Genomic DNA, 27,482 nt, shown 5'->3' on the forward strand with positions numbered 1-27,482 from the left:
GGGGAAAAGTCCATTCCCTGATGTGCGACAGATTCACCAACCAATTTTTAAAAACTGTTTTGGGCGGTTTTCGCTTGTAAACAGTGCTTGATCTGTGCATATTTCTCTCCTGGTTCAGATAAGACATTATATTTTACTGGAGAAAGCAATTTTATGGAAAGAAGACTTATATTTTAGCCAGATGCAGTGGTTTGAAGTTAAAACATTTTTATGAATGCAGCTTTAGTCGTAGATTACTTGTGGTTTATTGTGATGTTTTTATCAGCTATTTGGACTCTCATTCTGACGGCACCCATCCACTGCAGAGCATCCATTGGTAAATTTCTTCAGATCTGTTCTGATGAAGAAACTGACTTAACTATATCTTGGATGGCCTGAGGGTCAGTCAATTTGAAGCAAATTTCCTTGTTTGAGTGAACAATTCCTTTCACTTTGTTTGCTTTAGACAATTTTCGAAGAATCTTCTTGAAGCTCTTTTCTAATGATCATTTACAGTATATGATTTGTTCACTATATTATATATCTTTTAAAGTATACAACATCTATACATGTAGAGACATACATATGTGTAGTTAACACAAGGTGAAGGGGTTAAATTTCAATTAGAAATGTAGGGCATAAGTTATATGGGCTACGTTTGTGGTGCTTTTGTGTTTTTGGGATTTACAAAGTTGTGGGGTAAGTAAATAATGACAGAATTTCTATTTATGGTTGAACTGTTCCTTTAAACAACAGCATTTCCCATAAATCAGTGCTTGCAGTATTAATTCGAGTGATCCGTCTCTCTGGAGAGGGTTTTAGTATTCAGGGAGGTCTTTCTGAAGATGCGCTGCCAAGTGTTTTACACACACACACAAACACACACACACACACACACACACACACACACACACACACACATAAACGATAATTGCTGTGTGGCTTTGCTGGAATGAATACAGATGAGTTACCCTCTGTGTGTGTGTGTGTGTGTGTGTGTGTGTGTACTAACATTTATGTCGGTGTGGGTTCCCATCGGTGGGAGCACATCCACCTAAGGAGTTCCAAAATCGGAGTGGGGCCCAAAATGGTGGGCCCCAATCCGATTTCAATTAAAATAAGCTCAGCAGCTTCCCCTGATGCTACCATTGCTTTTTTTTTCATCTCTAAAAAGTGGCCCGTAAGGTAGCAAAAAGTGGGTAAGTGTGTGAAGGTGTGTATGGTCGAGCCTTTTTTAACCGGAAGTCAGGATATACACTTCCCGCGAATTCAAATACACACCGCGGGAATCTGAAACCTTTGGCCAATGAAATTACTGCACTGTATAATTAGGCGCGAAAGTAAGGAAAACTGCGGAAATTGCACAAGAAGAAGTAGAAGAAGAAGAAGAAGACTTCAAGGATTGAAGATTGAAGACAGAAGAAGACGGAGTGGTTGAAAATCTGAATATTTTTACAAATACCGACCTCTGATGCAACAGGTAAGCTAGGCATGGTTTTCATGGTGAGTTTATTTTGTCGTTACAGTATATCGTGATTTTTCCTACCTCTTTTGGCTGCATTGTAGCTAACGTTAGCGACATAATATTACTATTAGCAGTTAGCTTAACCTAATAGCATGTCACCACGGACATGACAGCGGGGCAGAGACGGGGTGCAGTGAAGTCCTGTTGTTAAAAGTGGAGTTGGTTGTGAATTGTGAGGTTTTTATGGTGAGTTCATATTTTGGCGTTATATCGTGATGGCGTTATATAACGTACCTCGTTTAGCTGCCATGTAGCTAACGTTAGCGACATAATATTACTATTAGCAGTTGGCATAACCTTAATAACGTCATCACGGACATGACAGCGGGACAGAGACGGGGTGCAGTGAAGTCGTATCGTTAAAGGTGGAATCGGTTGTGAATTGTGAGCAAGACAGGGCAGATGGAGGTTAGCCAGAAGCTAAGGCAGGACTGAAGCTACGGTGCCGTTTTGGAGTTAAGTTACTCATACTACCCGCAGCTGGTTTGTTAGAGCAGGACAGTTGAGGGAAAATAATAGAAAAGACCACCTTCGAGTTTTTCCAAATTTACTTTGCAATTACAGAAATATAGCTGTAGCAATTCAGTTGTGGATGTTTTGGTCACATAATTGTTCAATAAAACTCGCAAAATGCAAAGTATTTAGTGAAAAATCTTTCCTGCTCTCAGTTTTCCATGTCCGAGACAATGTGAAGTGATGCTTGCCATTTTAGCATCTTATCTCAACATCATTATATATATATATATATATATATATATATATATAACACATTTTTTACAAATAAAAACACATTCTTAAATTTCAGAGCATCACTGTGACTGATCAACTGATCAACAAATGTAGCAAGATACTTCTAAGGGAAGTTTTCACCAAGCTTTTTGTCTGGGTGGTACCGGCCTACCCTGGACCCCCCATAACAATCCAAGCACCTATGTATGAGGAAGGATGTGATGCTGCATATGTCAGTCAATGGTCATGTGGCAGCGCCGCCATGCTGCTGTACCAGAAGTTAAGTTTGACAGCCCTAGTTTAAATTGATTACTGAGTGTCTGTGCAGCACAACATGGTTATCATCTAACAAGTTAACTTCTCCGCTTCAACAGGCTCAGTCAGCTTTCAGTGTGCACATTTCAGAATTTGCATATTTCATTAGCCCGTGTTTGATGTTAAACAATAGCAAAGCTCATTACACAGCTGTTGCGGCGTCTATGTGTTTGTATGAATGTCTGTTTACTTATTTATTTTACATAATAGATTTTTTTTTGTGACTTGCTATTTTTCAAAAACCTTTTTGTGAGATTTGCCTTGACTAAATACAAATTACAATTATTTTCACAGGGCCATTATGTCCACAAGGAGGATGAGGAAAAAGCCTATAGATGATGCAAAGACATACATTCTGTCTTGCACTGACAAGGATGGGTTTATGCCAAGATTCATTGACCATTACAAAGGTAAGTTGCAGAAGATTCCTTGACACAACTTGTGCATTTCAAAAGCATGGTAACATGGTAACATGGTAGATCGATATAATACACATCCGATCATCTAATCACTTGAATGTCCAAACCATAAAACAAATACAACTGACAAAGTTTAGTGAAGTCGGAAGGCTCACATCGCTTTGCTTTTATGCCACTGACTGGACGGGGCAGAGTCATGTGTCTACACACATGCTAGTATGCTTTTAAGGGGGAAGTGTTAACAGGATTAAAAAAACCCGAAATAACCGACATGGGAAAATTACGTCGGTTAGAGGTTATGAATTTCGGTTTTGAGTAAGTTGCATGATGTTCTTACGCTTCACTGGTGTTACCTGCACTAAATGGTACACGGCACTCTCAGTTTAAAACAGTCATAACCTAGTATTACCTTGGATACCCACGCTCTATTATAGTCTTTCAGGCCCTTCTAAAAAAGAAAAGTGGAAAAAAATATACACAGAGCTCCTCTGACCCTTAAAGATGTAAAGGAAGTCGATGGAAGGACGTCTACATCAAGATTTCTCTGAATGGTAAAGACAATCAGTTTGACTGAGACATACATTATACCTTTTATTTAATGTAGATTACATTAACGGAGATTTACTTGGTGATTTTAATCCCGTCCGAATCTGCCACGTCTGTGTTTTTCTCACACAACCTCTGTGATAATTCCAGAGCAAATTACCTACCGTTTTTCAGCAAACTCAGTGATCCTCTGAGAAAACTAATCCCGTCCGAATGCGAATGTCTGTGATTGCCGGTGATATTTTATTTCACAACGCGTTTCCTTGTGTGTTTTGGCCAACGTGAATTACCGTAGATGCTCTTACCGCGCGGATGTTTTATATATTTGCTTAGCGGCAAATAAATAATAATAAAAAATAATAAATCAAGAGCAAGATCAAGTAAACTGTTAATACCGACTACTGTAATATCAGCATCAGGTAAGATTACTCACGTTCATTTATGTACTCAGTTACATAATGTTTTAATTACATTTAATTAAAAAAGAAAAAAGGAAAACAAGTTAAACTAAAGGAACCACACATTAACATGGTTTTGTTATACTAGCCATTTAGTATTTATTGTGTAATAATACTAAGGCAATCATTCTGAATGAATGCAATGCACGCATACAGAGCACGTGATCTCTGTGACGCACAGATGCACAAATCAGACCCTCCCACCTCTGTAATAAACACAGAGATAGTCCCGTCCGAATTGGTACATGAAAATCAAAGACGTCAGGTGGTAAGAATCGAAACTCAAACGTAGTTTAGAAAACTAGTCCCGTCCGAATAGGGCTTTAGTCTACTTTTTTTTTATCAGTTTACAGTGGTATTTGAGATCAACGTTTGCTATCATGTGGTGTTCTTGCCTTGTTTCACGTTGTAGTTTTTTATACATTCAAATTTGTGAACGATTCCAGCGTAAAATGATTAGCACAGACACCTAACTTTAAGCCAGTGGGAAGGGTTGTAGGAACCGCGTCATTAAAAATGAATTTAATCCACTGGTCCCTGACAGCTTGGTCCGTTCTTGGGAGAGAATACACATTTAAGTTACATGCTGATTCTGACAGTCAACAACAGAGCAACTCACATTTGCACTACATTTCTGCATCTTTCGAGACTGAATATGAGGGAGAGAGGGGCAGGGCGGGCTTCCTGCACCATAGGTCTGCGGTGTCCATATATGGTATTAAAATCTCGTATTTGAGTGCGCGTGCACGTGGGCTGGTTTACGAACCCAGGGGTAAACAAATGCTTCACTTTTAAATATCGGCTTCCCGGCCAGTGTATAATCGTTAGGCAATCATAACATACATTGATTCTCGTGGAAAAGTGAATATTACAGGTCATGACTCCTTTAAGGGAACCGAACGGAGCATAGACAGGACCTCAGTGATGCATTGATGTGGATGGGTATGCATCAAAAACATTCTTTGGCCACATAAAGTCTGTTCAAAAAAGCACTTTACCTGTAGAGTATCACAACTGGGAGAGTGCTGAGCATTGTCTGCGGGTAATACACTTACTACACGCAATAACCTCAACCTCACTTTGAAAATACTGTAGTATCTCTTTTTGAGTCCCAGAATGAAATGTTTAATTATTATATATTATTGTAGGAAGAGGAGTGTTTGCCACACACCCCATTGAACCCGGGGACTTCGTGTTGGAGTACAGGGGTAAACTCCTCACACAGGTGGAATGCAAGTCAAGAAAATACTCAGAGATTGAAAGCACATTTCTCTTTGACTTTCAGTGGCAGAATCATCACTTATGGTAAACATTGAAAGATGGATGTTTTGTATTGATTTAGAGAAATTACAAGTTAACCCTGAAACAAGGGTTTAATACTTGATGAATGAATTAAGCACAAAAACTCTTAAATTCTTTTGAAAATAACTCTTTCAATAAAACTTTTAAAAAGATGTAAAACTTTTACCATTTTTCTGATACTTTTCAGCCTGGATGCATCTGAAGAAGATGGATCTCTCGGAAGATTGGTCAATGACAACCACAAAAATCCAAATTGCGTTATGAAAAAAATCATAGTTGACGACAAACCACATTTGTGCCTTTTTTCTCTGAAGAAAATAGAAATAGGAGATGAAATTGATTACAACTATGGCGATTCAAAATGGCCTTGGCGCAGTAAGGTGAATTGGTTAGATTAAGTATAGAGATTTCTTTTTTAAAAAATTTTGTTGCAAGAGCAAATTTTGTATTTCTCCAATATTAACCATGTTTCCAATATTACTCTTTACTGTCTATGGAAATGCGTTTAATCTTTGATCTGTGATGTGTGTTAAAATGAGTTCTTCTTTATCTGCAATCCAGTTGAAAAAAAACCAAGCTCCAGCCGCAGCATTAGAGAATGAGACCAGCCCTGTTCCTCAGATGCTAAATGATGGACCAAACCCAGATCAGACCTGCACACAGGTAAAAGTGCACTCAAACACATTCATCTATGCTGACATGTATGTGGTGGTGTTCTACTACTAAAGTGGCTTTATATTGGCTGTTAAAAGCCAGATAATGTCACACACACACCGGCATGTTTCCAGTCATGTTCTTATGGGGTCCTTCCATCTTCCAAATACATTTGTTTCTCTAGTCTCTCCTTTACACACTCATATGTCTGTAGTCTGTCCCATGTGGGGCCCTTCCGTCCAGTTCTTACTGTAATTGTTTTTAATGCACTATGGCAACACCTGACATGGCCTCAACTGTGATTTTAACATTCGTAATTGTATACTGTATCTGAGCTGATAGATGTTTTAAAGCAATATTTTGATTTGATCCACTGCAAACTCCTGGAATAGACGTGAGCTGCTTTTTAGTCCATGCTCTCAGTCGAGAGTGTGCATGCGCGCGAGCGAGAGAGAGAGAGAGAGAGCGAGTGAGAGAGAGAGAGCTTGTGCGATAGAGTGTGCGCGCGCGACAGAGAGAGCGCGAAAGAGAGAGCGAGTGAGAGAGAGAGAGCTTGCGCGATAGAGTGTGCGCGCGCGACAGAGAGAGCGCGAGAGAGAGACAGAGTGACAGAAACAGAGAGTGCGAGAGAGGGAGAGTCATAGAGAGAGAGCCCCGGCCGCACGCTCACAGTCTTCAAACAACACAAACACTGTCTTGCTCTCTCTCCCTCGCGCATATTAATCACTTGAGACGATAGTGTTGATGTTTAAATAATTTAAAATGAGAATGTGTGCTCACCCCATTTTTGTTTGTAAGAAAAAAATGTATTCGATTTCATATCGCAATATATATCGCAAAAAAATAAAATTTCGCAATGTCATTTTTTCCCAATACCGTGCAGCCCTACTTCATACAGTTCTAAGTGTCTTCTTGTCTGTCTATTTCAGGTGAAAGGCCTTCAGACTCCAGCCGCAGCATTAGAGAATGAGACTAGCCCTGTTCCTCAGATGCTAAATGATGGACCAAACCCAGATCAGACCTGCACACAGGTAAAAGTACACTCAAACACATTCATCTATGCTGACATGTATGTGGTGGTGTTCTACTACTAAAGTGGCTTTATATTGGCTGTTAAAAGCCAGATAATGTCACACACACACCGGCATGTTTCCAGTCATGTTCTTATGGGGTCCTTCCATCTTCCAAATACATTTGTTTCTCTAGTCTCTCCTTTACACACTCATATGTCTGTAGTCTGTCCCATGTGGGGCCCTTCCGTCCAGTTCTTACTGTAATTGTTTTTAATGCACTATGGCAACACCTGACATGATCTCAACTGTGATTTTAACATTCGTAATTGTATACTGTATCTGAGCTGTTAGATGTTTTAAAGCAATATTTTGATTTGATCCACTGCAAACTCCTGGAATAGACGTGAGCTGCTTTTTAGTCCATGCTCTCAGTCGAGAGTGTGCATGCGCGCGAGCGAGAGAGAGAGAGAGAGAGAGAGAGAGAGAGAGCGCAAGAGAGAGCGAGTGAGAGAGAGAGAGAGAGCGCGAAAGAGAGCTTGTGCGCGCGCGTGCGAGAGAGAGAGAGAGAGAGAGAGAGCGAGAGAGAGCGTGTGCGCGCGAGAGAGCAAGCGAGAGAGAGAGAGAGAGAGAGCGCGAAAGAGAGAGCTTGCGTGACAGTGTGCGTGCGCGCGCGACAGAGAAAGCGCGAGAGAGAGAGAGAGCCCCGGCCGCACGCTCACAGTCTTCAAACAACACAAACACTGTCTTGCTCTCTCTCCCTCGCGCATATTAATCTCTTGAGACGATAGTGTTGATGTTTAAATCATTTAAAATGAGAATGTGTGCTCACCCCATTTTTGTTTGTAAGAAAAAAATTTATTCGATTTCATATCGCAATATATATCGCAAAAAAATAAAATATCGCAATGTCATTTTTTCCCAATACCGTGCAGCCCTACTTCATACAGTTCTAAGTGTCTTCTTGTCTGTCTATTTCAGGTGAAAGGCCTTCAGACTCCAGCCGCAGCATTAGAGAATGAGACCAGCCCTGTTCCTCAGATGCTAAATGATGGACCAAACCCAGATCAGACCTGCACACAGGTAAAAGTGCACTCAAACACATTCATCTATGCTGACATGTATGTGGTGGTGTTCTACTACTAAAGTGGCTTTATATTGGCTGTTAAAAGCCAGATAATGTCACACACACACCGGCATGTTTCCAGTCATGTTCTTATGGGGTCCTTCCATCTTCCAAATACATTTGTTTCTCTAGTCTCTCCTTTACACACTCATATGTCTGTAGTCTGTCCCATGTGGGGCCCTTCCGTCCAGTTCTTACTGTAATTGTTTTTAATGCACTATGGCAACACCTGACATGATCTCAACTGTGATTTTAACATTCGTAATTGTATACTGTATCTGAGCTGTTAGATGTTTTAAAGCAATATTTTGATTTGATCCACTGCAAACTCCTGGAATAGACGTGAGCTGCTTTTTAGTCCATGCTCTCAGTCGAGAGTGTGCATGCGCGCGCGCGCGCGAGAGAGAGAGCGCGAAAGAGAGAGCGAGTGAGAGAGAGAGAGCTTGCGCGATAGTGTGTGCGCGCGCGACAGAGAGAGCGCGAGAGAGAGACAGAGTGACAGAAACAGAGAGTGCGAGAGAGGGAGAGTCATAGAGAGAGAGCCCCGGCCGCACGCTCACAGTCTTCAAACAACACAAACACTGTCTTGCTCTCTCTCCCTCGCGCATATTAATCACTTGAGACGATAGTGTTGATGTTTAAATAATTTAAAATGAGAATGTGTGCTCACCCCATTTTTGTTTGTAAGAAAAAAATGTATTCGATTTCATATCGCAATATATATCGCAGAAAAATAAAATATCGCAATGTCATTTTTTCCCAATACCGTGCAGCCCTACTTCATACAGTTCTAAGTGTCTTCTTGTCTGTCTATTTCAGGTGAAAGGCCTTCAGACTCCAGCCGCAGCATTAGAGAATGAGACTAGCCCTGTTCCTCAGATGCTAAATGATGGACCAAACCCAGATCAGACCTGCACACAGGTAAAAGTACACTCAAACACATTCATCTATGCTGACATGTATGTGGTGGTGTTCTACTACTAAAGTGGCTTTATATTGGCTGTTAAAAGCCAGATAATGTCACACACACACCGGCATGTTTCCAGTCATGTTCTTATGGGGTCCTTCCATCTTCCAAATACATTTGTTTCTCTAGTCTCTCCTTTACACACTCATATGTCTGTAGTCTGTCCCATGTGGGGCCCTTCCGTCCAGTTCTTACTGTAATTGTTTTTAATGCACTATGGCAACACCTGACATGATCTCAACTGTGATTTTAACATTCGTAATTGTATACTGTATCTGAGCTGTTAGATGTTTTAAAGCAATATTTTGATTTGATCCACTGCAAACTCCTGGAATAGACGTGAGCTGCTTTTTAGTCCATGCTCTCAGTCGAGAGTGTGCATGCGCGCGCGAGAGAGAGAGCGCAAGAGAGAGAGCGCGAAAGAGAGAGCGAGTGAGAGAGAGAGAGTTGCGCGATAGAGTGTGCGCGCGCGACAGAGAGAGCGCGACAGAGAGAGCACGACAGAGAGAGCGCGAGAGAGAGAGCGCGAGAGAGAGAGCGCGAGAGAGAGAGAGCGAGAGAGAGAGAGCGAGCGAGAGAGAGAGAGAGAGAGAGAGCGCGCAAGAGAGAGCTTGTGCGCGCGCGCGAGAGAGAGAGAGAGAGAGAGAGCGCGCAAGAGAGAGCTTGTGCGCACGCGCGAGAGAGAGAGAGCGTGTGCGCGCGAGAGAGCAAGCGAGAGAGAGAGAGAGAGAGAGCGCGAAAGAGAGAGCTTGCGTGACAGTGTGCGTGCGCGCGCGACAGAGAAAGCGCGAGAGAGAGAGAGAGCCCCGGCCGCACGCTCACAGTCTTCAAACAACACAAACACTGTCTTGCTCTCTCTCCCTCGCGCATATTAATCACTTGAGACGATAGTGTTGATGTTTAAATAATTTAAAATGAGAATGTGTGCTCACCCCATTTTTGTTTGTAAGAAAAAAATGTATTCGATTTCATATCGCAATATATATCGCAGAAAAATAAAATATCGCAATGTCATTTTTTCCCAATACCGTGCAGCCCTACTTCATACAGTTCTAAGTGTCTTCTTGTCTGTCTATTTCAGGTGAAAGGCCTTCAGACTCCAGCCGCAGCATTAGAGAATGAGACCAGCCCTGTTCCTCAGATGCTAAATGATGGACCAAACCCAGATCAGACCTGCACACAGGTAAAAGTGCACTCAAACACATTCATCTATGCTGACATGTATGTGGTGGTGTTCTACTACTAAAGTGGCTTTATATTGGCTGTTAAAAGCCAGATAATGTCACACACACACCGGCATGTTTCCAGTCATGTTCTTATGGGGTCCTTCCATCTTCCAAATACATTTGTTTCTCTAGTCTCTCCTTTACACACTCATATGTCTGTAGTCTGTCCCATGTGGGGCCCTTCCGTCCAGTTCTTACTGTAATTGTTTTTAATGCACTATGGCAACACCTGACATGGCCTCAACTGTGATTTTAACATTCGTAATTGTATACTGTATCTGAGCTGTTAGATGTTTTAAAGCAATATTTTGATTTGATCCACTGCAAACTCCTGGAATAGACGTGAGCTGCTTTTTAGTCCATGCTCTCAGTCGAGAGTGTGCATGCGCGCGCGAGAGAGAGAGCGCAAGAGAGAGAGCGCGAAAGAGAGAGCGAGTGAGAGAGAGAGAGTTGCGCGATAGAGTGTGCGCGCGCGACAGAGAGAGCGCGACAGAGAGAGCGCGACAGAGAGAGCACGACAGAGAGAGCGCGAGAGAGAGAGCGCGAGAGAGAGAGAGAGAGAGCGCAAGAGAGAGCTTGTGCGCGCGCGCGAGAGAGAGAGAGCGTGTGCGCGCGAGAGAGCAAGCGAGAGAGAGAGAGAGAGAGAGCGCGAAAGAGAGAGCTTGCGTGACAGTGTGCGTGCGCGCGCGACAGAGAAAGCGCGAGAGAGAGAGAGAGCCCCGGCCGCACGCTCACAGTCTTCAAACAACACAAACACTGTCTTGCTCTCTCTCCCTCGCGCATATTAATCTCTTGAGACGATAGTGTTGATGTTTAAATCATTTAAAATGAGAATGTAAGTGTGCTCACCCCATTTTTGTTTGTAAGAAAAAAAATTATTCGATTTCATATCGCAATATATATCGCAAAAAAATAAAATATCGCAATGTCATTTTTTCCCAATACCGTGCAGCCCTACTTCATACAGTTCTAAGTGTCTTCTTGTCTGTCTATTTCAGGTGAAAGGCCTTCAGACTCCAGCCGCAGCATTAGAGAATGAGACTAGCCCTGTTCCTCAGATGCTAAATGATGGACCAAACCCAGATCAGACCTGCACACAGGTAAAAGTACACTCAAACACATTCATCTATGCTGACATGTATGTGGTGGTGTTCTACTACTAAAGTGGCTTTATATTGGCTGTTAAAAGCCAGATAATGTCACACACACACCGGCATGTTTCCAGTCATGTTCTTATGGGGTCCTTCCATCTTCCAAATACATTTGTTTCTCTAGTCTCTCCTTTACACACTCATATGTCTGTAGTCTGTCCCATGTGGGGCCCTTCCGTCCAGTTCTTACTGTAATTGTTTTTAATGCACTATGGCAACACCTGACATGGCCTCAACTGTGATTTTAACATTCGTAATTGTATACTGTATCTGAGCTGTTAGATGTTTTAAAGCAATATTTTGATTTGATCCACTGCAAACTCCTGGAATAGACGTGAGCTGCTTTTTAGTCCATGCTCTCAGTCGAGAGTGTGCATGCGCGCGCGCGCGAGAGAGAGAGCGCGAAAGAGAGAGCGAGTGAGAGAGAGAGAGCTTGCGCGATAGAGTGTGCGCGCGCGACAGAGAGAGCGCGAGAGAGAGACAGAGTGACAGAAACAGAGAGTGCGAGAGAGGGAGAGTCATAGAGAGAGAGCCCCGGCCGCACGCTCACAGTCTTCAAACAACACAAACACTGTCTTGCTCTCTCTCCCTCGCGCATATTAATCACTTGAGACGATAGTGTTGATGTTTAAATAATTTAAAATGAGAATGTGTGCTCACCCCATTTTTGTTTGTAAGAAAAAAATGTATTCGATTTCATATCGCAATATATATCGCAGAAAAATAAAATATCGCAATGTCATTTTTTCCCAATACCGTGCAGCCCTACTTCATACAGTTCTAAGTGTCTTCTTGTCTGTCTATTTCAGGTGAAAGGCCTTCAGACTCCAGCCGCAGCATTAGAGAATGAGACCAGCCCTGTTCCTCAGATGCTAAATGATGGACCAAACCCAGATCAGACCTGCACACAGGTAAAAGTACACTCAAACACATTCATCTATGCTGACATGTATGTGGTGGTGTTCTACTACTAAAGTGGCTTTATATTGGCTGTTAAAAGCCAGATAATGTCACACACACACCGGCATGTTTCCAGTCATGTTCTTATGGGGTCCTTCCATCTTCCAAATACATTTGTTTCTCTAGTCTCTCCTTTACACACTCATATGTCTGTAGTCTGTCCCATGTGGGGCCCTTCCGTCCAGTTCTTACTGTAATTGTTTTTAATGCACTATGGCAACACCTGACATGGCCTCAACTGTGATTTTAACATTCGTAATTGTATACTGTATCTGAGCTGTTAGATGTTTTAAAGAATCTTTTTTTATTTGAATTTTGATTTTAAATATTTTGGTTTGATGCACTGAAATCCCCTGTAATGGTCAATTGGACCATGGATCAATGCTCATGGGGCTTTAAAGTAGTCAGGTAACCTTATTGGGTTATAATGGCCAGGTAATGTAACACACACTGGCATCTTTCCAGTCCCATTCTTGTGGGGCACCTTTTAATGCATTATGGTAACATCTGGGGAGAAAAAAGAAGAAAATCTGCATACTGGGTTAAAGCTCACAGTTACCTTTTTATTGACTAAAAAACAAACGTTTCAATCCAAATGGTCTTCCTTAGGCAACTATATGATTGTATTGTAATACTAAAGTATCGCTGTACTCTTGATTTTAACATTTATAATTGTAGACTGTCTAAAAGGGCTGATGTTTATATTTCTGGATTTAGATTTTTAGTCAGACCATGCCATGTTTTTTTGGCCAACCTTTCTAATTCAATACTTAATGAATTTGTTTATTTTTAGGTATTTACTGTCCAAGGATTTTCACTGGTTGATTATCCATATAGTGATGAAACTGATGAGGATGGTATGGAAAACGAACCTCCCACCCCACACCTGGATGTCATTTTAGGGCAGAATGATATTGGCCCAGATGTTTCAAATCATTTGTACGATTCAGATGAAACTGTTGTGAAAGAAACTTGTGATGAGGCTTCTCCAAGCAACCATTCCAACAATCAATCGGATGATGAACTTGTTCCACCACTGAGACGCACAAAAAGCATTATGGTAAGCCCCAAAACACATTTTAACAATATAATTAACTTGTTTATGTGATAAATTTTGTGCCACTAGTAAGCAAATTTGAATAATTTTATATTTGAATGGGAATCATTCACTTTGAACCTGAATCGATTGTTTTGAACGATTGCTTTTAAAATCTGAATCTAAATGGACTCATTTGAAATTGAATATTGGATTGACATAAACACCTGCAGGAGTGATGTCCAGTGATCAGCGCTCAGGTGTGTGCTTAAAAAAAAAAAAAGATACAACGTGCCCAGTGGTGTAGGCTACTGGTCAGCCAGCATACCGGGACAAACCCTGGTAGGCCGACGCTATCACTCCCAGATGCCGCAGCCGGTCTCTGTTGCCAAAATCCGGTCGAGTCCTCCTCCTCGCCTGGTGCATTAATTATCAATTAAATAGAGATCACCAACAATCAATCAGTAATCATTTATTAGAGAAGCTCAACTCTTCTGACTGATTGCTGATTTTTAATTGATAGGGAGACATTTGTAAGGTGAGGAAGACACTTCGGTAAATTACTGACTAATCTCTCCCTCTCTCTTGAGTAGTTCCATGTCTATGGTAAATGGTAAATGGACTGCATTTATATAGCGCTTTCAACAGACCACATGGCCATCCAAAGCGCTTTACAAGTTGCCTCACATTCACCCATACACACTCATTCACACACCGACTGCAGTGTCAGCCATTCAAGGCTCCATCCAGCTCGTCGGGAGCAGCTGGGGTTAGGTGTCTTGCTCAAGGACACCTCCACACTTGGTCAGGTGAAGCCGGGGATTGAACCACCAACCTTCCGGCTTGTAGACAACCTACATGAACCACTGAGCCACTGCCGCCGGGAATGGCACTAAATCATTATGATGAATAATTTGCTGTGAAGTCATTAAATTTAAGAATCAAATGCATGAAAACTGAAACGTTACTCTTTTTTTAATAATGTTGTCAACGTTTACCCCACCTGGAAGGCAGTTTGGACATGGGCCTCAGCAGGTGGATGGAGGGGTAATATTGGTCAATAATTTTCATAGGTGTCTAGCTCACCTGACAACCTCTGAATGGTCTCCCTATCAAGTAAAAATACAGCAATCATACAGCAAAATATCTCCATGTCTCCATTTTTGCAGATGGATAGAGTACAAGATTTTACCCACAGTCTCTATGATAGTGACAGCCCAGAGGAGACTACTTTTTTTAAGCCTGAAAGGGATTCACAGAAGCTGAGAAGAAGGTCTTGCCGTCCCGTAAGTCTTTTTTTGGGGGGGGGGGATGGGGGTGTTTCTTTTGTGTTTCTTTTGTGTTTTCATGATTGTGAAAATGTCTGTTGCTCTTGCTAGTGAGTCTGATGGGGATTCTTATAATTTGTAAATTTACTTGTACTGAAAATGGTCCATACAGATTTTTCTTCATTTAGTATCCTGAGCCTGTTCAATCAGTATATTCAGGTTTATATTTAATGTTGCAAAAATAGTTATTAACAGATGTGTGTTTGTTTTTAAAGATTCAGATGAATCTCATGGAATCGGATGACTCAAACTTAGGTAGCGAAGAGGAGTATATTCCAAATCCCATAGATGAAAGCACAGAAAGTGATAGCAGTATGGAATTAACCCTGGGAAAGGAAAAAAAGAACAAAGGTGCATCATCCAGTCAGAGCAAGTTTAAGCCCAGAGAGAGAAGTAGATCTTCCAGAGAGAGTGGAAGCGAGTCCTCCAGACAGAGCAAGTCTAAGCCCAGGGAAAGTGGAAGTAGATCCTCCAGAGAGAGTGGAAGCGAGTCCTCCAGACAGAGCAAGTCTAAGCCCAGAGAGAGAAGTAGATCTTCCAGAGAGAGTAGAAGCGAGTCCTCCAGACAGAGCAAGTCTAAGCCCAGGGAAAGTGGAAGTAGATCCTCTAGTCATAGCCAATTTGACTTTAGCCAGAGAAGACTTTTGGAAAGATGTCATGATCCCACACAAAGATTTCCAAATAGCAGAGTTGATGGGAATGAAAAGGAAATCACAACATATTCTGAAAACAACGTTTCAGTGCCCCTGGAAGAAGAGCAGTATATCATTGTCAGTCCAACTTTAAAGAAAGATGATGGATCCAGAAGCTATAACAAGAAACATTTCTGCTTTTATTGCAGGAAGTTTGTCCAGAAAATGTCAAGACACTTGTGGCGTAAACACCAAGATGAATTGGATGTTGCGAAAGCATTCAGTTTTCCAAAAAACTCAAAGGAAAGAAAACTACAATTGGACTACATACGAAATAAGGGAAATTTCGAGCACAACAGTCATGTTTTGGAAACACAAAAAGGAAAACTAATCCCATGTAAACAACCAGGAAAAAAATCAGAGGGACATAAATTTGCACATTGCATTCACTGCTATGGGCTGTTCTCAAGAAGAGCGATGTGGCGGCATTTCAAGGTCTGCAGCTTCAAACCCGAAAGTACTAAACCAGGTAAAAATAGAGTTCAGGCATTGTGTGCTTTCGCTGAACCTTCTCCATCGGAATATACAGACGCGTATTGGAAGTTCTTGAGTGTAATGATTCAGGACAAGATTGCAGTTGCAATTAAAGGAGACAACTGCATCCTCAATTATGGTTTCAGGTTGTTCAAAAAGAATGAGAAGATAGTCAGTCAACACCAGTATATACGCCAAAAACTGAGAGAACTTGGCAGGCTTTTATTGGAAGCTAAAAAAATCACACATGTGAAGACCATTCAAGAACTCATCAAACCTGAACAGTACTCCCAGGTTGTCAGAGCTGCAAAGAACCTATCTGGATTCAGTGAGGAAACTGGCATATACCAATGTCCCTCTCTTGCACGCAAGGTAGGGCACAGCCTGCATTCGTTGGCTATGTTTATCAAGTCCGAAGGACTGAAAAAGAAAGATAAAGAAACCATTAAAGATGCTGAGGAGTTTGCACAGTTGTATTTAGAGAGTTGGAGGTTTGATATTGCAGGCCAGGCATTAACCCAGCTTAACCGGGCCAAATGGAATGCACCGCAACTTTTACCTCTTACACAAGATATCCAAAGGCTACATTGCTATCTAGAAGAAAAACTGCAGCAACATCTCAAAGATTTAAAAGAACATCGTTCATCCACAAATTGGAAGGAACTTGCAAAAGTAACGCTGACTCAAGTTATGCTTTTTAATCGGCGGAGAGCAGGTGAAGTGTCCCGAATGCGCCTGTCTGCATACTTATCGAAGGACACATCAGAGGAACAGGGAGATGTAAATTTGGCCCTCACAGCGCTTGAGCAGAAGCTCTGCAGGCATTTTGTGCGAATAGCAATTGTTGGAAAAAGAGGAAGGAAGGTTCCTGTTCTTCTAACCCCATCAATGAGAGAATCACTTGATGCTCTTACTGAGAGCAGAGAAGAATGTGGGGTGCTGAAGGACAATGAATATCTGTTTGCATTGCCACAATCTGACCATTACCTCAGGGCTTGTGACTGCTTGAGGCAATTTGTCAGTGAATGTGCAGACATAAAAAATCCTCAAGCGCTAACATCAATTCAACTGAGGAAACATATTGCTACCCTGTCTACTGTTCTGAACCTTAAAACCACCGAGCTCGACCAGTTGGCAGACTTCCTTGGTCATAATATCGCTGTTCACAGGAAACACTACAGGCTCCCAGAAAGCACCCTACAATTAGCCAAAGTAAGTAAAGTCCTTCTGGCAATGGAACAAGGACGCCTAGGAGATTACAAAGGAAAGAGCCTCGATGAAATACAAGTCGATGTAAATGGTAATTAACTTTATATTCTTGAAGGCACAATATATGACATTTAGTCTTCCACATTCAGAAAACAACTATTTACCATGTAAAACATAGGGCAGTAATGGTGACGGGATGAGATATAATACTACTGTTGTATACTCTTGCAGATTGCCCATAGTTTCAGCTTTCCAAACTCATTTTCTTTTAATCAATTATCATTTTAGAGACCATTGACATGGAGGGACCTTTAGCAGAGGACATTGAAGGTATGTGTATACAATGTTCCTAAATTGATTCTAATTGATCCATTTTAGATATTTTGTGTATTGTATTCTTAAGTTATTTCCCTCTCCAGATGTCAGTATGCTAGGAGAAGATGGGTCAGATGATGAGGTCAGCATGTCATCCACGCAAGAATGTACCTCCACATCACAAAGTCAAAACCAGGGAGTGTCTGCCACCGGTGAGCTTGAACGCAATTCTTACCTTTCATGCATTTCACACAGCACATTGCAAAAATTTGAAAATCAACAACTCCACCTCCCTCCTTTGTCCCACCCACCTCTTTCTCCTGCAACTCTGTCAGGAGACCTGTCCGATGCAGAGGCTGCACAATCAGTCAAACACAACCCCAGTTTTAAAACTGAACACTGCGTCAGTACTGCCTGAAATTACAAGTAACATTAACTTTGAGGTTAGCATGAACCCACCTGTTGCTTATAGGTTGCTCTAATCTCTCGGCACGGACTTCATACAGGGATAGCACAGCTACTCCAACACGTCCCTGTCACTACAGAACATCTGGAATGTGCGCGATAAGGTCTGCAGACTTGGTCTGCTTCATGGCAGCAAACAGACTCCACGGTTGTCCGCATTGTTGAGCAGTGACCACACTTGCACTGCAAAGGGTTGCCGACCCTCTCCTCACTGTCAACTCCGTCCGGAGCCGCTGCAGCTCCCTCAACTTCTGCAAAAACAGGTCTCAACCCTCCTCCTCATCACTGGCTCAAACGCATATGCCATTGGGTTAGATGACATCAAATAAACTCGTACAGCCTTGTCTTTTTGACATGTTTCCTCCTCATCTGTGTAATCATACTCGACTCGCTGTAACTGTGTACTCGTAAACAGTTGAGGAGGAAATATGTTTGAGTAGCCGTGCAATCCCTGCGTGAAGTCTGCTCTGTGAGATTGGAGCAACCTATAAACAGTAGGTGAGGGCACACTAACCTAAACGTTAATGCTATTTGTAAAGTCAGTAAAAACAGTTGCTTTCTGTCTGATGAAATCAGTTCATCTTATATTGTCCAACATACAATCTTTTCGCCGCACAGCTACTTCAGCAATAGTGGACTGCGTGGGACAGTCTGTTGTCCATACACTATATGAGGAAATATACTGCTTGAGGGCCACTATCCTTTAGGTCTTAGATGTTTCCCTGCTGCAGCACACCTGATTCATTGTGCAGAGCTTGGCAACAAGCTGTTTGATCTATTTAATATGAATCAGGTGTGTTGAAGCAGGGAAACATCTCAGACCTGCAGAATAGTGGCCCTTGAGGACTGGAGTTGCCCATCCCTGGGCTAACATGACAACTAATATTTTCACATCACTAGTCACTTGAAAAGAATTTAGGACGATAGGAGCGGGATGAAATAAACTGTGTCTCTCTTTAAGAGACACAAATCCCATATACTGACTTCTTGTTAAGTGCCTTGAGATGGCATCTGTTGTGAATCGGCGCCATATAAATAAACTGAATTGAAAATTGAATTGAATATACTAAATTATTTTATAAAATAAAACAACCACTGTACTGGCAGCTATTACATATTTCATGTAGTGTATACTAGGGCTAAACGATATATCGTTATCGTACCTATATCTAGATATGAGCTTTCAAGATATTACTATCGAAAAAAGCAACGATATAGACGATATAGATTTCCCCTCTCCACACTCACTGTGTGCATACAACTCTGGCAGTCACAACAAACATCAGTTTTACGTGTGCCCTTGACTGCAGCGCTAAAGTCAGCGCGCACACACTAGGGACGTGGGAACTATATTGTGAGAGGGGGGACGGCGTTTCCATGGTGACGCGACATTGCTTGTCACATGACACACTGCAGCAAAAACAGCGCTGAATGAATGATGATATGCTTTTGTCATTTTTTCTTTTTTTATTCAGAATATTCACAAATGTGTTAGCTATGGCATGAAATATCTGATATTCCTATGGTCAAATACATGCACGTGGAAGTATATTGTTGTTTAAACACCTTTATAAGATCGCGTTAGTTGAGCTGTATGCGCGATGGGCACCGCCGTGTTAGTTTGTGCCGCAGACGCAGTTCAGAGAATCGGATCTGTTTGATTTACAACCTCTATGTTTACAACACGTGAATTCATCCACTTCTCCCGAAATACTAAAAAAGTAAGTGGCTGGTGAACTGGGAATAGAATATGTAAACACTGAAGTTACTTACACAATGTGTATCTGATATGAATAAAACGTGTCCAATTATAATGGAAAGGATTATTATTACCTCTTCCATAGACATCAGTGTGTATTTTAAAAACTCTAAATGTATTGTTTTTTAGTACTTATGTGAATTTATATGTTTGAAACCGAAAATAAACAGTATGTGGTTGAAAACACTGAAAAGTTGTGATATATGACAGCTCTGAGCGCGCCTGTCTCAGTTGATTATGTGATGCACTTGATCGTACGCTCCAGGAACCAGCCTAGACTGATTACACCTGTGTGATCATATGTGCGAAAGGCTTAAAAACAACAATTTTGAAATGTAGGCTTAAATCAAACACATTTTAATTCAGATTCTATATATATATATATATATATATATATATATATATATACACACACACACAATGGGGCTGAAAAGTTTGGGCACCCTTTGCAGAATCTGTGAAAATGAGTAATTTTCAAAAAATAAGAGTTCCCCTGTTCCAACGTCTATGCACACTGTACAGAGACGGCGGATAAATTAGAAAGAAAGAAAATGAGTGCGGGAGATAATGCGGCCGGTGGCAGTGCAGAATATGACTTGGTTCCAAAACATAAATCATCGTCCATAATTTGGAAGTATTTTGGTTTCAGAAAAGACGATGTAAACCAGAGTGACGTGTTGTGCAGGTCGTGCTTAGCAAAATAACACGTAGTCATATCGTATTGTATCGAGATATCTGGCAGGATAATCGAGATATGAAATTTTGTCCATATCTTTCAGCCCTAGTGTATACTACAATAAAGTTATTTCTTTGTCCAGATGTCAGTATGCCAAGAGAAGAGGGGTCAGAAGATGAGGTCAGCATGTCATCCCTGCAAGAATGTTCCTCCACATCACAAGTCCAAAACAGAAGTGTGTCTGCAAAAAAGAGAGGTAAGCTTTGGGGCTTGCACTCTCTTTTGGGCCAGAGCTGCTCATTTATTTTTAAGGGCTTTTACTTTGCTTCCTTGACTCAACACTTGAAATATGTCTGTCCCTCCTTATTGTCTGGTGCCACAAGCCTGACAGTGGCTTGAAAGAAGCTGTTGCAGGAAGAGACCTTGTGAGCCTGCATTGTCGCAGGTTTTAGGGTTGGGGAAAGACTGGCATCATCACCTTTATATCAATAAGAAGTCTGTTGTATTTAAAAAAAAAAAAAAAATCTTTAACACTTTATGGAGTTACTCAGGGAAAAATGCTTGCATTTCCTCCAACAACAGACGTGTACAGAGACCAGTTGAAAAACTCAAACCTCCACATGCAGCTGACTTTATTCAATGACCTTTTAAAAGTGCCTTATAAATAGAAAATATTATCATTATTATTGTTTTTATTATTATTATTATTATTATTATTATTATTTTGTGAAATGCAAGAATAAAATTGCTTTAAGTGAGAGAGTTCTGTGTGTATACTCGAGTTTAGGGTAAAAGCATCCTGTTGCAGTTTCTTTTACAGAATTATAATGTAATGCCGTCAGAAGTACAATGAGCCACTGCAAACCACTCAGTTTAATAAATACAACACGCAAAGAAAAAAGAATGCAATCAAAACAGTTAACTATAAAGTTAAAAAGCAAAACTAAACAGAATGCATCTGAGCAGGCACTCCTTCGTTGCTTTCTGCCTTTCGTTAACCTGTTGCAGCTCTTCCTTCAGCCAGTTGTTGGTCGTTCTCAGGGTGGTTTTGGCAAAAGAGGGAGCACGGGGCTTGGAGAAGCTGGCAGCACAGGGGGGCTGGGGTTTTTCCACCGATTCATGCACTCTTTCAGCAATGAGACCCAAACATCCGTAGACTCGTGATCACTCTGGCCAATCACAAGAGAGTACATCCACTTAGCTGCGTTTGCGTAGCTGGGTAGCACGTCAGGTCCGAAGAGGTGCCCATCAAGCTGCATAATTAAGGATTAATTTGCTTTTTTTTTTTTTTTTTACCAAACCAGTGTATAAAATGAATTATAATCTCAGTTATGTGATTATGAAGAGTTGTTTATTCCATCAAATAAGAACTTTATTTATTTACATTGTTAACAGTGCAATGTCTGCAGTGTTCTCTCACTCTCCACTGAAATCTGTGTGCTCAGCGTGAAGTCCACCTTTACTTATAGTGGTAATCCCAGAAATGGTTCCTGTCCTCTGAAAAACAGAGGCATTTTCAGTGTTGTGTCCACCAGATTAGAATATAAAGAACAAATGTATCAATTTCTGTACATCTCAAATACCAGTCTGATGTATCACAAGCAAGGTAAATGGCACAAATAGATCATTACCGTAATGAGAGAGGAAGCCAGCTGTGCTTGGAACTTTCTCATGTTCAGTATCTCCTTCTTTGGCATTCTGAGAGCATAGGCTGTGCTGCTTGTAGAGGAGCCATGCGTTGACTACAGCAAGGCAGTGTTAATTTTGACACGAAATTTTAATTTAGTTTTAGTCTTAGTCTTTTGACTATAATTCTTTTTAGTTTTAGTCAAGTTTTAGTCATCTGATTTGTTTTGATTTTAGTCTTATTTTAGTCGACTAAAATTGCTTGGTATTTTAGTCGACTAAAATAAGACTAAAATCAATAACAGATTTACTAGACAATTTTTTACAGCTGGTATAGGAAACAAACTTAACCAAAATATATAAAACACAAATTCAACTTTATTTCAACACAACCGTGTCTTTATTTCGATTCAAAAGCTTTTATGCAGCAACAAACACTGTCATGATAATGTAAACAATAACTAGCTGCCAATTGACCATCAATAAAAGAAAAATAAAGTTAGGTCCAGGACCTTAAAGCTTACAGCTGAGCTGAACAATAAGTGCATACATTTAAAGTAAATATTTAATAAGTTGGGTGGATAAAAAAAGTAACAAGATTTTATAAGGTATTCATTTGTCTAGCAATATTGTATGTTTTAAATACTACAATATTGCTAGATTAGTATGTATAATGATAGGATTTGAACATTCATGTTTCACATGACTAATATAGAAATATTTGTGATATTGTCAACAAGTAGAACATTATAAAATATACTAAACATTAGTATTAATCAAATGTATGTATCATAATATTACGTATTAGTATTGTGCTCTCATCTAATTTGAAGAAGGGGCTATTTTACAGTACTTTTCAGTTCGTAATATTTAATGCTACAACATCTACGCACTGCAGTCTTCCAATTTTGCTTAGCTCAATAAACAAAAGAACATCGTTGTGAAATTACATTTGAGAAAATGTCCAGGTGGCTCGTCTGTAAATGTATTTTCAAATTGGTTGTGTTCTTGCCACGAATGAGCGCTCCGCGTGCTTTACGCTTTGTTTTGTTTTGTTCGTCGTCAAACGTGAAGTGAGCTGTGGACATTTTGTCGCTCTTTTAGACATCACCTCTTCGAATGCCGTCTTCCCGGGAGCTCATTTAAAAACTGTAAACCTTCGCTTCACGTCTCAATAAGTCAGGCTCGGATTGGTTCTCTTCTCTCATGCAGTCTCGCCTGTTCCGTTTTGCCGGTTCTTTTGTTCATTCCTCGCATCTCTCCCGTCTGCTGATTTGATTTTCGTCACAGTCTATTTTCGTCTCGTCCTTTATTCGTTGACGATAATGTCAATCAATTTAGTCATAGTTTTAGTCTCCATCAGTGCCTTCTTTTTTAGTTTTCGTTTCGTTTTCGTCCGCAAAAATATATTCGTGACGAAAATAATGACGAAAATATTTAGTCAACGAAATTAACACTGCAGCAAGGGTGATTGTGTGCCAGAAGATGTACATGTACCACCGCCAGGATTTCAGTGCATACTTGTGTTTTGCTGTAAATGAGTCCAACAAATCCACACCTCCCATGTATTTATTGTAGATGCCCACAATGGAAGCCTTTCTAACGTCAATGTAGGTTTTGGCGGCTTTGTCCCAGTGTTGAATCTCCTGAACAGGTTCTGGTCCAGCGAAGGGTGACACTTGTGTATTGGTGACACTTTGCGCCCTGTTGTTGTACCATTTTTACAGCACAGATGTTGTTTCCCCTCCACTCTGTGGTCAAAGCTTCCTCTGCCCTTCTTCTTCAAGCTCTTCACATGTAAATGTTACAGTTAGATGGGTAGATGCACTTGCCTGGCCTTTCCCACATAATGGATTCCTTGCTCAAGGAGCTTCACTACCAGTGGAACGGAGGTGAAGTAATTGTCTGCCTAGATCTTGTTGTGTTGACCCTTTGGAAATGTGGAGGCAAGCTTCATTACAACATCACCTGACAATTCACCTGTCATCACCTGACACCCTGAGATTCCAGCTTTCACCCATACTTTAAAGCCTCATGAGCGTAGATTACCTTGCATATACTTCTTGATGCTGCTGAACTTCCCGTTGAAGGGTATCATCATCTTGTCCATGGAATGTGCTCTTCTGGTACCACCTGCAGGCAGTTTTCTCTGAGTGAATCAAGCCGTGGTCTGAGTTTCCAGAGTTTGTCCCTCTTTTCAGTCTCTGGCATGGTTAAATTGTTTACAAAATGTAATGTTCCATCCTCAGGTACATACCCAATGCTGCCTGTATTTCTTTTGTATTAGTGTTGACTGATCTTTCGTCATTTTGAATGCTGTACTCATTCGTATTTGTTGCCAGAGCTTGAACCAAATCTTCTGACACAAACTTTTGGAAGTATTGCAGTGGTGTGTGGAGGGAGGTGACATCATCTGTGAGAGCTTGACCAGAGAAATCAGTGACGTCTGTCATATGGCTTGATGTATTTCTTTGATTGCCCGGGCTCAATATTCACATTAGCTGGACAATCGGTAGGTTCTTGGTTTTCTTTGTCCACATGAGACATCAATATCTGATTCTTCATCACTTGCATCAGTGTCGTCAAAATCGATGTCCACATCACTTTCTCCTTTTTGGATGATGGCCATTAACATTGTGCACATTGTACCGAGGATTTCTCCTTGCTGGTGGCATTCTGAAATGAAAAAATAAAATTTGCGACAAATGTACATTCTATAAACAAATAGCACACATGCCTCATTATGACGTGTTCACACTTTGGACTGAAGCAGCCTATTCACACATCTCACCGGTCACACTATACCTAATGGCTCACCTATAGTAGACTGTGATTGTAATCCTTACAGGAATGCATTCAGCATCCAGTTTACAACAAAATCTAACAGTGATGAACATTTACACCTGTGCCAGAACAAAGCACCAGGAGCATCCCGCACAACTTGGAGGATTGGCCAGGTGTGGCCAGGTGTCTCTTGCAAAAGACCTGGTTAAATAAAGGTTATAGGCCTAATGATAATAAGCACTTTGAATATAAATTGATAAGAACATTTTGTTTATCAGTAGACTAAGAAAGGGCAGATTTGCACAAACAGAATTTTTTTGTTAGAAAGTCCTGCAGAATGTGATAGCAAATTATAATGTTTAGATATGGAAATAAATCTTTCAACTTTAGTCTCTAATACAGTATAGAATATGTAATCCGATATAAAGCTAAAGGGTATAATGCTTAAATCATGTATAATTTGTTGTGAATATTTTCATTTAAGTTCCCCTCAAGATGTTCCTCTTAAATACAGGGCAATTATGACTGCCACTCTCATCCAACATTGTAATATTGCAACATTTATAAAACAAACTCCAAACAAAATGTAGGGTATACTTTCAACATTTACTGTATATGTCCTTGTTATAGACACTGTAATAAACAGAAAAAATTATTCCAAGCATTTTACTTACTTGAAGATGAATCCAGTCCAGTAAATCAAAGGGATGTTGCTTCATCAGAAAGTTGTAAGATGTGCCACTTCTTGACTTAAGGGTGGGCTTTGTATACAAATCCTGGATCCAATTACATGGTGGTAACAAAATGTAGGACCCACAGATCATATTGATGTGGTTGTATAAACAAACAAACAATAAAAAAAAAGATAAAAAGGGGTTTTGGGGAGTAACCACAAATGTTGTAATACTGAAACAGTGGGTCTTACGGGGTTAAGTAAGATTAAAATTTATTCATAAAAGAAAACCTACAATGTTTTTTTTTTTTTTTTTTTTTTGCCTACATAGGAAAACAAACGGCCGTCAAAAGAAGCTGGACCCCAGACGAGTGTGCTGCAGTGGACACACATTTGAGGAGATTTATTGTAATGAATCAAGTTCCTGGTAAAGAAGAGTGTCAGCGCTGTATTACTGCAGAACCTCAAGCTCTCAGAAACAGGGACTGGAAAGCAGTTAAATATTATGTTAAAAATCGCATTACAGCCCTGAGAAGAAAAGTCTAGTGTACCTAATGGAACTGAGGTAAAACCAAAACATTAGAGGTAGGATCTTAAAATGTTTTGTATTTGGTTGTGTTCTGTTGTAACCTTGTTGTTGTTGTAGGGGTTTGCTCAGGTTTTATGGCTGTCCAGTGGCCTACAAATATACAGTTATACAATATACAGTTCTTATTTAATTTAATTTTTTATTTGATGGATGTAGGATGGATGTTGGATGGAAGTTCGAGAGCTGGGTGGATGTAGGATAGATGATGGATGGATGTTGGATGAATGTAGGGTAGATGTTGGATGGATGGATGTTGGATGGATGTAGGGTAGATGTTGGATGGATGGATGTTGGATGGATGTAGGGTAGATGATGGATGGATGGATGTTGGATGGATGTAGGGTAGATGTTTGATGGATGGATGTTGGATGGATGTAGGGTAGATGTTGGATGGATGGATGTAGGGTAGATGATGGCTGGATGGATGGATGTTGAACAGATGTTGGATATATGGATGGACCTTGAATAGATGTTGGACATATGGATGGATGGATGGATGTTGGATGGATGTTCGAGAGCTGGGTGGATGTAGGATAGATGATGGATGAATGTTGGATGGATGTTGGATGAATGTAGGGTAGATGATGGATGGATGTTGGATGGATGTAGGGTAGATGTTTGATGGATGGATGTTGGATGGATGTAGGGTAGATGATGGATGGATGGATGTAGGGTAGATGTTGGATGGATGTAGGGTAGATGTTGGATGGATGGATGTAGGGTAGATGATGGCTTGATGGATGGATGTTGAACAGATGTTAGATATATGGACGGATCTTGAATAGATGTTGGACATATGGATGGATGGATGGATGTTGGATGGATGTTCGAGAGCTGGGTGGATGTAGGATAGATGATGGATGTTGGATGGATGAATGTCGGATGAATGTAGGGTAGATGATGGATGGATGGATGTAGGGTAGATGTAGGGTAGATGATGGCTGGATGGATGTTGGATGGATGTAAGGTAGATGTTGGATGGATGGATGTTGGATGGATGTAGGATGGATGTAGGGTAGATGATGGCTGGATGGATGTTGGATGGATGTAAGGTAGATGATGGCTGGATGGATGTTGGATGGATGTAGGGTAGATGATGGATGGATGGATGTTGGATGGATGTAAGGTAGATGATGGCTGGATGGATGTAGGGTAGATGATGGCTGGATGGATGTTGGATGGATGTAAGGTAGATGATGGATGGATGGATGTTGGATGGATGTAAGGTAGATGATGGCTGGATGGATGTTGGATGGATGTAAGGTAGATGATGGCTGGATGGATGTAGGATGGATGTAGGGTAGATGATGGCTGGATGGATGTTGGATGGATGTAGGGTAGATGATGGCTGGATGGATGTTGGATGGATGTAAGGTAGATGATGGCTGGATGGATGTTGGATGGATGTAAGGTAGATGATGGCTGGATGGATGTAGGATGGATGTAGGGTAGATGATGGCTGGATGGATGTTGGATGGATGTAGGGTAG

At 40.9% G+C, this 27,482-nt stretch overlaps 2 protein-coding genes across 11 annotated transcripts in view; both read left to right on the top strand.

Annotated features, from left to right (window-relative positions):
- Positions 1-27,482, top strand: part of LOC113054967 (low-density lipoprotein receptor-related protein 1-like) — a 181,190-nt gene that overhangs the window by 123,024 nt on the left and 30,684 nt on the right. The window lies entirely within an intron of this gene.
- Positions 988-26,209, top strand: LOC113054969 (putative uncharacterized protein DDB_G0290521). Of its 4 annotated transcripts, XM_026220805.1 has the most exons (19): positions 988-1,459; positions 2,843-2,958; positions 5,120-5,276; positions 5,461-5,653; positions 5,835-5,936; positions 6,857-6,958; positions 7,919-8,020; positions 8,883-8,984; positions 10,112-10,213; positions 11,255-11,356; positions 12,217-12,318; positions 13,161-13,427; positions 14,573-14,689; positions 14,947-15,239; positions 15,306-17,197; positions 17,395-17,436; positions 17,526-17,633; positions 20,464-20,577; positions 25,736-26,209. In XM_026220805.1, the coding sequence occupies exons 2-19, from the start codon at positions 2,850-2,852 to the stop codon at positions 25,948-25,950; spliced, it is 4,221 nt and encodes a 1,406-aa protein (XP_026076590.1). In that variant the 5' UTR covers positions 988-1,459; positions 2,843-2,849; the 3' UTR covers positions 25,951-26,209. The 4 variants fall into 4 exon arrangements, with proteins under 4 accessions (XP_026076590.1, XP_026076588.1, XP_026076591.1 ...); XM_026220803.1 differs by having other exon boundaries at positions 14,947-17,197; XM_026220804.1 differs by lacking the exon at positions 988-1,459 and having other exon boundaries at positions 2,762-2,958; positions 14,947-17,197.

The sequence above is a fragment of the Carassius auratus genome, chromosome 36 (genome assembly GCF_003368295.1).
Source record: "Carassius auratus strain Wakin chromosome 36, ASM336829v1, whole genome shotgun sequence".
Lineage (NCBI taxonomy): Eukaryota > Metazoa > Chordata > Actinopteri > Cypriniformes > Cyprinidae > Carassius > Carassius auratus.

Excerpts from the sequence above, each read along its gene's own strand:
- LOC113054969 (XM_026220803.1), top strand. The coding sequence starts at position 2,850 with ATGTCCACAAGGAGGATGAGGAAAAAGCCTATAGATGATGCAAAGACA. Across the intron at positions 2,959-5,119 it reads ATTCATTGACCATTACAAAG|GAAGAGGAGTGTTTGCCACA; the intron begins GTAAGTTGCAGA and ends ATATTATTGTAG. Across the intron at positions 8,021-8,882 it reads CAGATCAGACCTGCACACAG|GTGAAAGGCCTTCAGACTCC; the intron begins GTAAAAGTGCAC and ends TGTCTATTTCAG.